The sequence below is a fragment of the Geotrypetes seraphini genome, chromosome 2 (assembly GCF_902459505.1).
Source record: "Geotrypetes seraphini chromosome 2, aGeoSer1.1, whole genome shotgun sequence".
NCBI lineage: Eukaryota > Metazoa > Chordata > Amphibia > Gymnophiona > Dermophiidae > Geotrypetes > Geotrypetes seraphini.
This window is the reverse complement of record NC_047085.1, coordinates 231,979,495-231,991,733: the sequence shown is the minus strand read 5'-3', so window position 1 is coordinate 231,991,733 and position 12,239 is coordinate 231,979,495. Positions and strand designations below refer to the sequence as shown.

At 46.3% G+C, this 12,239-nt stretch overlaps 1 protein-coding gene across 1 annotated transcript; it reads right to left on the bottom strand.

Moving 5' to 3' along the window:
- Window positions 1–221: 221 nt before the first annotated feature.
- LOC117354857 (transmembrane protein 238-like) lies at window positions 222–698 on the bottom strand. The gene has a single exon (XM_033932824.1). The coding sequence runs from the start codon at window positions 696–698 to the stop codon at window positions 222–224; it is 477 nt and encodes a 158-aa protein (XP_033788715.1).
- Between the last annotated feature and the right edge of the window lie 11,541 nt (window positions 699–12,239).

Sequence of the window (12,239 nt, the reverse complement as noted above, 5' to 3'; positions counted from 1 at the left end):
GAGAGAGAGAGATTTGCCTACACTGCCTTCTTGGTATGCAAATCTCTCTCATGCATGTTCATTGTGGATATCCTGAAAACCTGGTCTGCCAGTAGATCTCGAGGATCGGACTTGGGCAGCCCTGATCTAGATTTTAAAGTACTAAACATATATCCATAGTTAAGTAAGCCTTGATATAAAATGTACGCTTCCTACCTGTTATGGCACAGATGCTCATGGATTTAGATTGTGGAGGTAAGGGTAACTTGAAGAGGGCTTTCACCCCTTTGCTCCTTCTCTAGAGAAGCGGATACTGTTTTCAGCTGGGATGCTGATGCCATGGAAAGAGCTGCTGACCTTTTCCTTGAGGTGCCTGCAAAGCCATCATAACCCAAAGAGCTATTTGTGTTTTGCAAGCTGCAGGAGATCCTTCTGGAAAGCCTCCTCACCAGCCCCAGCACTCCACCAGCCTCTTTTGTGCTGAGCCCCTCATTGTCCTGCAGCTCTTCAGGGGGCACCTCGATGTTCCCGGTGTACCAGAAGACCCACCAGATCAGACTCAGAAAGATGACAATGGCTCCCACATAGATGAGGAAGTCGTAAAAGAAGACATTGGCAAAAACCCCAGTGAGAAGGACCACCAGCCCAAAAATGTCAAAGGCCACTGCCAGCCAGAAACAGGAAGAACAGCGCCCCAGTCTGGCATGGGCGAATGCCATGGTAATGGCAGGCAGGGTGGAGATGACGCCTACAGTATGCCAGGACTGCACCTAGGAGTTCACAGACATAGCTCGAAAAAGTGCAGCTAACCCATCAAAACACCAAGAGAGCTCCTTGCATTGGTCGGAGGAGATGAAAGCTGTTAGGAGCAGATGTAAAGGTTTGCGTGCAGGTGTATGTTTCCTGGAGTCATGAACAGACTTGTTTTCCCTCTAGGTGAACTGGCAGAAACTTGATCGCAGGCTGTCCCTTTAACACAGCATACACTCCAGTAACGGATTTTCTACAAAATCTCCCTTCCTGGCTGGGTGCAGTCTTCAGCATTTACTGCCCTGTTCCAGAGGCTCTGTCCACACTGTTCTTAGCTCCCCCATTTCTTAGCTCCCCCATCTGCACCTAGTCTTTCTTCTCCAGGAAGTGGCAGCCCTGAAAGGGACTCGCCAGAAAAGAATCCAGGTGGCTCAGCAGAGCCTGCGCAGTGAATACACCTAGCAGGTACAGTCTCCAGCTCTTACCTTGCAGTTAGAGAAAAACAAAAACAGGGGCCGGGTTACCTGCAACCAAGTCTCTACTCTATAACATGTCTCTCCTCCTCCCTCTTAACTTTAGTCTTCCCAGCCAAAGTTGTCTTGGAAGACACAATTATTGCTTATTCTCTGCAGGGAGAAGCGGTTCCCAGCCAGGTGCTGACTTTCGATGAATGTGTAATCTTCTACCAGCTCCCTAGAGCAATACAAGCAGCTCCCTGATCTACCTGTGTAAACTAACAATGAAAAAAACCCCTCCCATAGCCTGTTGGAAGTTACCTGGTCACCCTGGAGACAGCAAAGTCAGGATGACCCCTAGCGGCAGAAACGGGCTTTCTGCTAGGAGTCAAAAAGAGGATGGGAACAAAACCAACAGAAGGCTGACATTAAGTTTCAGGCAAATGCAGGGACAACATTTCAGTGTATAAGAACTGTTAGCTATAAAATTTATTTAAACATTCAAAGGCTGTTCATACCTCTTCTGCCCTGCAGCATTTTGTTGGTAGTGTCTATAGTTCTCTAGTCAAATGGCCCTCCTCAGATTCATGTTTTCTCCAGCAAGCCCTGCTTCTTCAGGTAAAGGAAAGAAATTACATAGGTTTTATTTTAATATGGGTATAGAGAGGGCTCATTCAAAAACAAAGGTTCTAGACTTTTTGAAAAACTAACTTTGTTCGGATGGGGGTTTACGTCAAGGAATTGTTGTCTGGATGGGAACGTCTGGAAGGAGTGGAAATGCAGTGGGCAAAGCTGAAAGGAGTAATTGTAAGAGCGACAAACCTTTTGTGAGGCAGGTAATTAAAAGTAAGAAGAAAAGGCCGCTTTGGTTCTCGAAAGTAATAGCTGAGAAGGTATGGAATAAGAGGTTAGCTTTCATAAATTACAAAAGATCACAAAAAGAGGAAGACAGGCAAAAATATCTGGAAAAGTTAAGAGAGGCTGGTCATGTAGTCAGGAAAGCAAAGATGGAAATGGAAGAAAACATAGCTGACATGGTAAAATGGGGAGACAATACATTTTTTAAAGATATATTAGTGATAGGAAGAAGTGCAAAAGTGGCATTGTGAGACTCAAAGGTGAAGGGGAGAAATATGTAGAAGCTGATAAAGAAAAGGCTGAATTGCTTAACAAATATTTCTGTTCTGTGTTCATGGCTGAAGCGCCAGAAGCGGGACTACAGAAGACAAACATGAATAGGGATGGAGGAATGGTAGACCCTGATTGATTTTCAGAGGGTTGTGTTCAAGAGGAGCTAGCTAAAATAAAAGTAGACAAAGCGATGGAGCCAGATGGTGTACATCCGAGAATGCTGAAGGACCTTAGGGAAGTTCTGGTGGCTCCGCTGACTGATCTTTTCAATGAATCTCTAGAGTCAGAAGTGGTATCAGAGGACTGGAGAAGGGCAGATGTGGTCCTTCTCCACAAAAGTAGAAGTAAGGAAGAATTACAGGCCGGTAAGTCTGACTTCTGTGGTAAGCAAATTAATGGAAATGCTTTTAAAACAGAGAATGGTGACATTTCTGGAATTTTGTGGATTACAGGACCGGAGGCAACATGGATTCACTAGAGGTAGGTCTTGTCAGACAAATCTGATCAATTTGTTTGATTGAGTGACCAGAGAATTGGATAGAGGGAGTGTGCTAGATGTGGTGTATTTAGATTTTAGCAAAACCTTTGACAGCGTTGCACATAGACATTACATTACATTGGTGTCTTCTGTCCCGCCATTACCTTTCAGTTCTAGGCGGTTTACAAAAGAATTGTCCTGGGCATTCCCAGAGAGATTACAAGGTTGATAGTTGGAAAAAGCATTAGGATCTGGGGAGTTGAGAAGGTTTTTAGTTAGATCAATTGACAAATTTCTTGAATAGCATGGTTTTCAATTCTTTCCTGAAGGTTTTGTAGTTGGGCTTTGTGGTCATCAGATTGGAGAGGTGATGGTCTAATAAATAAACTGAGTGCCCTCAGGATGGGTCCCAAAATGATGGGCTGGGTCATGAACTGGTTGAGTGGAAGGTGAAAAAGGGTAGTGATCAATGGAGATCACTCTGAGGAAAGGGATGTTACCAGTGGTTCTTGGGCCTGTTTTTAATATTTTTATAAGCAATATTGCTGAAGGGCTGTTGGGTAAGATTTGCCTCTTTGCGGATGATACCAAAATCTGCAATAGAGTAGACACCCAAGAAGAGATGGCTCAGGGGTGATATGATAGAAGTCTATAAAATACTGAGTGGAGTGGAAAGGGTAGATGTGAATCACTTGTTCACTCTTTCCATAAATACTAGGACTAGGGGGCGTGTGATGAAGCTACTAAGTAGTAGATTTAAAACAAACCAGAGAAAATATTTCTTCACACAACATGTAATTAAACTCTGAAATTCGTTGCCAGAGAATGTGATGAAATCAGTTAGCTTAGCGGGGTTTTTAAAAAGTACGAATAATTTCCTAAAAGAGAAGTCCATAGGCCTTTGAGATGGCTTGGGGAAATCCACTGCTTATTCCTAGGATAAGGAACATAAAATCTGTTTTACTACTTGGGACCTAGAAACAGGATACTGAGCTTGATGGACCTTCAGCCTGTCCCAGTATGGTAATTCTTATGTTCTTATATTAATACCATTCAAGTATTTAACTGTCTGTATCATATCTCCCTTGTCCCTCCTCTCCTCCAGAGTATACATATTCAGGTCCTCCAGTCTCTTCTCGTACATCTTTAGGTACAAGTCCCCTACTATTTTTGTCACCTTCCTCAGGACTGCTTCTAAGTCCAGGGCAGGATTAATTCTTCAAGGGTCCCTAGGCACACAAGTGCACTGGGCCTCCCACCCCTGCCCCACCTCATTTAATTACCTGTTTTCATATTTACTTCTTTATTTCCACTTGTATTTCTTTTATGATAAAATTCAAAACAACAAAGATTACCATACCAGTGCCATGTACAGTTTTAGTTCTATGCAAGCCCCAAACATCTCTGAACAAATCCCCCCTTCCTTCTCACCTATTGCCCAGGACTTTAACTCTGAACCCTTTCCATACGTATATAAAAGTGTTCAAAAACATTGTAAAGCAGTATTACTATCCGAAACATAAGTCTGTATTAATAACCAAGTTTGTAACTCCTCTCAACTGCCTCACTCTATGTTGTCCAACTTTAACCCATATGTATAAACAACCAAATCTGTAACTCCTCTGGTACGTTCCACTCCATGTATAGAGTTCTCCATAGTTTATTGTTATCCACACAGTGAAATGTTTTGATGTAGTCGATGAAGCAAAGGTATAGGGGGTTTTGGTATTCTTTGTTCTTCTCCAATATTTATCTAACATTGGACTAGGACTCGAGCACAAGTTGATGGCACCTAACAACCTTTGTCTCACAGTTTCTGCTTTCCTCATCTTGTTATTTTCTTCCTTCCATCCACTGTCTGCGCCTTCCAGAAACTGTCTGCCAACCTCCTTCCATCTTTCCATTTTCCCTCCTGCCCTCCCCCTGCCCCCTTGGTCTGGAATCCATCTTCTTCCCTCTGTTCCCCTCATGGTCTGGCATCTCTCTCCTTCCATCTTTCCTTCCTTCCCCCTCTCTTCTCATTTCTTCCACTCAGATCTGATATTTCTGTCTCCTTCCCCCTTTCTCCCCATGCTCTGGCATCTCTCTCATCTCTATTTTCTGCATCTGTCTAAATTAAATTCTCTCTTACTATTCAGTCCTCAGTTTCCCTTTTTTAACTGCGTCTACCCATAGATTGCCACTCCTTTCCTTCACCCCTCCACTATCTCACTAATTCTCTTCTTCTCCCATCCAGTATATGCCCTTTTTCTTTATCTCCTCATTCCATCCAGAATGTGTTCTTTCTCCACTTCCATTCAGCATTTGCTCTCTCCTCTGAATTGATATTTGTCTGCCCCCTTCTCTCTCTCTCCCCACTTCCATCATCTGCCTCTTCTCTCTCTCCCTCTACCCCAGGCCCATCTCCCTCCCTTCTCCTCACCTCTTCGGGCCACAACTCACCTATGTTTCTGCTTTTTTTTTTCTTCAAACGGGGACAAATAAGATCAGAAATACTCCCCTAAGAGCAGCAATGCTCCCATCCCTCCAGCATCAACGGCACTTAATAGGGCAGAGAGCAGCTGCCTTACCATCTCCCTTCACCTCACCTTTTTTTTTTTAACGGCTAAGGCCCCCCCGGGCAGTTAAGATCAGCTACGCCCCCCCCCCCCCACATAAGATCAGCTAGGCCCCCCTCTTTGGCATCAACGGCACTTATAAGATCGGCAACGCGCTCCCCAGTATCAGCAACAAGTAAGATGGACAATGCGGTGCTCAGCCTAAAGCTTCCCTCTGACGGAGCTTCCTGTTTCCGCCCGGGCAGTTCGCGTCAGAGGGGAAGCTTTGTGTTGAGCACCGCATTGCCGATCTTATTTGTTGCTGATACCGGGGAGCCCATTGCCGATCTTAATTGGGGGGGGCCCGTAGCTGATCTTAACTGCCCGGGGGGGGGGCATAGCCGATCTTAAGTGTGTGTGTGTGGGGGGGGTCCATAGCCGATCTTAACTGCCCACGGGGGGGGGGGGTGGCCGTAGCCATTTAAAAAAAAAAAAAAAAAAAGCGAGGTGAAGGGAGACGGTAGGGCAGCTGCTTTCTGTTTTTCCTCCTTCAGCGGGCCATAGAGATTTAAAGGGCTTTGGGGCTGTTGCCACGTGGCAGCCGCAAGTGCTGCTTTGTAGAAGAGGGGGTAAGTTTCTTTTTTACCATTTTCCTCATGTTTTCAAAGTCTCTTTTTTAAAGCTAAATGCTATTGTATTGGATTTCCTGTGTGAACTTATTCCAGGGATTATATCAAATTTGATCATGTTATGATCATTGTTATCAAGCACCATTATCTCCCGCACCAATTCATGTGCTCCACTAAGAACTAGGTCTAGAATTACTTCATTTCTTGTTGGTTCCTGAATCAGCTGCTCCATAAAGTAATCCTTGATTTCATCAAGAAATTTTATCTCCCTAGCATGCCCTGATGTTACATTTACCCAGTCAATATCAGACTAGTTGAAATCATTCATTATTATTGTGTTACCCAGTTTGTTAACCTCCCTAATTTCTGATAACATTTCAGCATCTGTCCATTCATCCTGGTCAGGCAGACAGTAGTACACTCCGGTTACTATCCTTTTCCCCTGTACACATGGAATTTCTACCCACAGGGATTCCAAGGTATGTTTTGGCTCCTGTAGAATTTTCAGTCCATTCAATTCAAGGCCCTCCTTAATATATAACGGGGCTCATAATCAAAACTTAAATACTTCTAAAAATCTGCCCAAGTTGGCACTTGGTCGTCCTAAAAGACAGGTTGCACAAGTGTCAATAATCAAAATGGCTTTTTGGACGTATCCAGGGACATTTTAGGCCTCTGAATCCCGTTGTACACCAAGAGTTGAAAGGGGTGTTTTTGGAGGAGTGGTTAACATAGAAACATAGAAGATGACAGCAGATAAGGGCCACAGCCCATCAGGTCTGCCCACTCTACTGACCCACCCCCAAGTCTACTATCCTAGGGATCCCACTCCTGGTGACAGGTTCCCTTGGCTTAACCCTCTAAGGGATCCCACATGGGCATCCCATTTGCTCTTAAATTCTTGCACGTTGTTTGCCTCGATCACCTGCACCAGGAGCTCGTTCCAAGGATCAACCACTCTCTCGGTGAAGAAATATTTCCTGGTGTCGCCATGAAATTTCCCGCCCCTGAGTTTGAGCGGATGCCCTCTTGTGGCTGAGGGTCCTTTGAGAAAGAGAATCTCTTCTTCCATCTCGATACGGCCGGTAATATACTTAAACGTCTCGATCATGTCTCCTCTCTCCCTACGTTCCTAGAGTGAGTACAACCGCAAATTTTTCAGCCTTTCCTCGTACGATAGATCCTTGAGCCCCGAGACCATCTTGGTGGCCATCCGTTGCACCGACTCTACTCTCAGCACATCTTTTCGGTAGTGTGGCCTCCAGAATTGCACACAGTATTCCAAATGAGGCCTCACCATGGTTCTGTATAATGGCATTATGACTCCAAGCTTCCGGCTGACGAAACTCCTGCGGATGCAACCTAACAACTGTCTTGCCTTAGATGAAGCCTTCTCCACATGATCAGCAGTTTTCATGTCTGCGCTGATGATCACTCCCAAGTCTCGTTCTGTTGAAGTTCTAGCTAAGGTCTCACCATTCAAGTTGTAAGTTCTGCACGGATTTCTGCTGCCCAGGTGCATGATCTTGCATTTCTTAGCGTTGAAGCCCAGCTGCCAGGTCGAGGACCAAAGCTCCAACAAATGTAGGTCCTGTGTCATACTATCGGGTGAATTGCCTTCTCTCACTATATTGCATAGCTTGGCGTTGTCAGTGAATAACGTTACCTTACCTTGAAGCCCCTGAGTTAGGTCACCTATGAATATGTTGAAAAGGAGCGGGCCCAAGACTGAGCCCTGCGGTACTCCACTGGTCACCTCCGATGTTTTAGAGAGGGTACCGTTAACTACCACCCTCTGAAGTCTGCCACTCAGCCAGTCATTGACCCATGTAGTTAGTGTTTCTCCCAGCCCCATTGATTTCATCTTGCTCAACAGCCTACGATGCGGGACACTATTGAAAGCTTTACTGAAGTCTAGGTATACAACGTCCACGGATTCTCCCAAGTCTAACTGTTTTGTTACCCAGTCAAAGAAGCTGATGAGATTGGATTGGCAGGACCTACCCTTGGTGAATCCATGTTGACTGGGATCCCGTAGATTCTCCTCATCCAAGATTGCGTCTAATTTACGTTTGATTAGTGTTTCCATGAGTTTGCATACTATTGATGTGAGACTCACCGGTCTGTAGTTTGCAGCCTCTGCCCTGCAACCCTTTTTGTGCAGTGGAACGACGTTAGCTGTTTTCCAGTCTATGGTGACTCTCCTCGAACTTAGGGAGAGATTGAAGAGTCCTGATAGCGGTTCTGCCAGGACATCACGCAGCTCACTGAGCATCCTGGGGTGTAGATTGTCCGGTCCCATGGCTTTGTTCACCTTGAGTCTTGCCAATTCGTAGTAGACGTCGCCAGGTGTGAACTCAAAATTCTGAAACGGGTCTTCCATGCTGGGCCTTGCCTGCAACTGCGGACCGTGCCCCAGTGCCTCACAGGTGAAGACCGAGCAGAAGTATTCATTCAGTAGTTCTGCTTTATCGGAATCTGATTCTGTGCAGTTCCCATCTGGTTTTCTAAGGCGTACTATCCCGTCTGTGTTCTTTTTCCTATCACTAATATACCTGAAGAAAGATTTGTCCCCTTTCTTCATGTTCTTTGCCAGAGTCTCTTCCACTTGAAGTTTGGCCTCCCTGACTGCCATTTTGACCTCTGCAGACCTCTCTCTATGTTCTAGTTTAGCTTCCCTAGTCTCCATTCGCTTTTTTCTTCTCCTTGACGAGGTGCGAGATTTCTGCGGAGTACCATTGGGGTTTGTTGTTTCTCCGCCGTTTGTGTACTGATTTAATGTAGAGGCTTGTCGCTTCATGTATGGTAGATTTCAGGGATGACCACATAGCTTCCACATCATCGGTCGTAGCTTGGTTCTGCAATGTCCGGTGCCTTGGAAGTTGAGTACTTTTATTTTCGTGTTTGATCTAGGGAAACCTTTCCTGAGGTAGAACCACACCATGTTGTGGTCGCTGGAGGCTAGCGTATCTCCTACCGAGACCTTCAAGACGCTATCCCCGTTGGTGAGTACCAGGTCCAGGATCGCCTGGGCCCTAGTGGGTTCCAATACCATTTGTTTGAGTCGTGCTCCCTTTATGGATGTTAACAGTCTCCTGCTGCTGCTGGTTGTTGCTGAGTATGAGTTCCAATCTGCATTAGGCATGTTGAAGTCCCCTAGCAAAACAGCGTCTCCCCGTAGAGTGATATTCTCTATGTCTTCAATTAATTCGGAGTCTTTGTCTTCCAGTTGTCTTGGAGGTCTATATACTACACCAAGATACAGGCATTTTTCCCTGCCTCTGGCCAGATTCACCCAGAGGGATTCCCCGGTGTACTTGACATCTGTGATTCTGGTAGTTTTGATGTCTTCTTTAATGTATAGTGCCACCCTTCCCCCTGACTTTCCCTCTCTGTCCTGACGAAATAAGTTGTATCCCGGTATAGCTATATCCCACCCATGAGAGTCTGTGAACCAAGTTTCGGATATTGCCATCACGTCAAGGTCGGCATTCATTATTTTGGTCTCTAATTCTTGAATCTTATTGCCTAAACTGTGTGCATTAACATACATAGCCCTCCATACCCCGTGATTGCTAAGTCCCTGTGGGGAGTTTCCCACCTGGGGTAGTGTGACTCCTAGAGTATTGTTTGCAATGGGGGCACTTACTTTGGACTTAGAATCGGAGTTTTGACTCACCTCGTCAGGATCATTCCTTACTGCACTTGTATCTGAGTGGGTACCCTCCCCCGACTTACCTAGTTTAAAGTCCTACGAAGCAGGCGGGCTAGTCGGTGTCCAAAGACGTGCTTACCCCTGCTGGCCAGATGGAGTCCGTCTGGTCCCTGAAGTCCTTGCAACACCTCTCCATGGTTCAGGAATCCGAAGTTCATTTCCCGGCACCATCCTTGAAGCCACTCGTTAGTCCTCAGTATACGCTCAACACTGGCACTTCCTTTGCCTCTAACTGGGAGGATCGAGGAGAAGACCACCTGTGTTCCTGTCTGCTTCAGCCTCTCACCCAGGGCTCCAAAGTCTCTAGTTATGTTCTCCGGGGTGTTATTAGCAGTGTCGTTTGTGCCAATGTGGATGAGGTCCATGGGGAAGTGATCTTGGGGCTTGAGAAGCCGATCAAGACAGGCGGTGACATCTCAGACCCTGGCTCCAGGCAGACAGCAAATCTCCCTTGACTGCATATCCGGTCTGCAGATTGGTCCCTCGGTGCCCCTCAGCATAGAGTCCCCAATGACTATTACTCTGCACTTCTTTGGGGGGAGCCAATCAGTTGTCCCCGGAGTTGGAGCCTTGCGCTGGACTACCTCCTGCTCCTTGTCGGCATCCTCCTGCTCCTTGTCGACATCTTCTACCTGTAGGATCTGGAATCTGTTCCTCAGGGTGAGTTGTGGGGTGGATGTAAAGCTGCCCTGTTATTGAGAAAAAGAAGAAGAGGGTGAAGAGATTGAAAGAGGGGGGGTGGGATCTCCAGTGTTTGCCCGTGGAGGAGGTCACCAGCTGCCAGGAGTCAGTGTCTCCAGCCATCTCCTGTACCCCAATTGTTGGTTTCAAGGCTGGTGATTTGGGTGTCTCGAGGGAGGACATGTCTTGGGCCAGCTCGGTGATTTGGGACAGCTCCTGGACGACTCCGTCAATGTAGGCCTCATCCTCTCGGATGTTTCTCAGGCGTTTCACTTCCTCCCTGAGACTCCTAAGTTCCTGCATGATGTCTCCGTCTAGCTGGTCGACCTCCTCTGTCTGTGTAGAGACTGTGGAGAACAGGGGGGGGAGGGGGATGATCTCGGTCTGCATGGAGACCTCTGTCCACAGTCCTGGGTCCTCCTCCTTCTGCACGCATACCGTGGTCGCCCCCTGGGTCCCCACAGTTACCGGACAGTTGGTCTTGATTGCAGACATGGCGCTTCTTGTTCTCCCTGCCATAACCAAGTTGTAGCTGAGGTCTGCCTGATAGTGAGTAAGTTTTGATGGTTAGGGTGGGTTGTGGGCTAACCTAGACTTAGTCATCCTGCAGGGATAATCGAATGTTTGACAAGACTGGCTAGACCAGGGGTGCCCAAAAGGTCGATCGCGATCGACCAGTAGATTGCAAAGGCAATGCGAGTCAATCGCATTGCCTTCACATTCTACCTGCTTCCCGATGCAGAAGCACTGAGCCGACCAGCCTTCCCCACCTGATGTCAATTCTGATGTCAGAGAGGAAGTTCTGGGCCAGCCAATCACTCCCTGGCTGGCCCAAAACTTCCTCTCCAATGTCAGAATTGATGTCGGGGGTGAAAGCTGGTCGACTCGGCGCTTCTGCGTCGGGAAGCAGGGAGAGCTTGGGGCGGTGGTGGTTTGGGGCCTGTTCCCTGATGGCGGTGGCAGTGACTTGGGGGAGAAAGAAAGAAAGGAAACAGAAAGAAAGAAAGAAAGGGGGGACAAGGAGACAGAAAGAAAGAAAGGGGGCATGGAGAGAGACAGACAGACAAAAGAAAGGGGAGCAGGGAGACAGAAAGAAAGAAAGGGGAGGGGGCAGGGAGAGAGGAAGAAAAAGTTGGCGGAGGGAATGAGGTCTGGAAGTATACAGCAGGCTGAAAGAAGGGAAGAAATATTGGATGCACAGTCAGAAGAAGAAAGTGCAACCAGAGACTCATGAAATCACCAGACAACAAAGGTAGGAAAAATGATTTTATTTTCAATATAGTGATCAAAATGTGTTCGTTTTGAGAATTTATATCTGCTGTCTATATTTTGCACTATGGCCCCCTTTTACTAAACCGCAATAGCAGTTTTTAGCGCAGGGACCCTATGAGCATCGAGAGCAGTGCAGGGCATTCAGCGCAGCTCCCTGCGCTAAAAACTGCTATTGCAGTTTAGTAAAAAGGGAGGGGATATATTTGTCTATTTTTGTATAGTTGTTACTGAGGTGACATTGCATAGAGTCATCTGCCTTGACCTCTTTGAAAAATCCCCGAAATATAAATGATAATTTACATTTTCTCTGCGTGCGGTGTGCTTTATGTTTTTTAAAAATGTTATTGTTGATAGATCATTTTGACTTGGTCATTTTAAAAGTAGCTCGCAAGCCCAAAAAGTGTGGGCACCCTTGGCCTAGACGAAACTTATACATTGTGAGTTAGATGATATAAAGACAGGTATAAGTGCCCAAAGGTTATCCAAAGTGACCAGATAACCACTGCAGAGACAAAGTAAAGACACCTCCCCATCATGTTCACTGACCCTGTTGCACCCCCATAAAAGTTCAGAATAAAAACGTACATACCTGTCTCTGGAACATCAGCACCT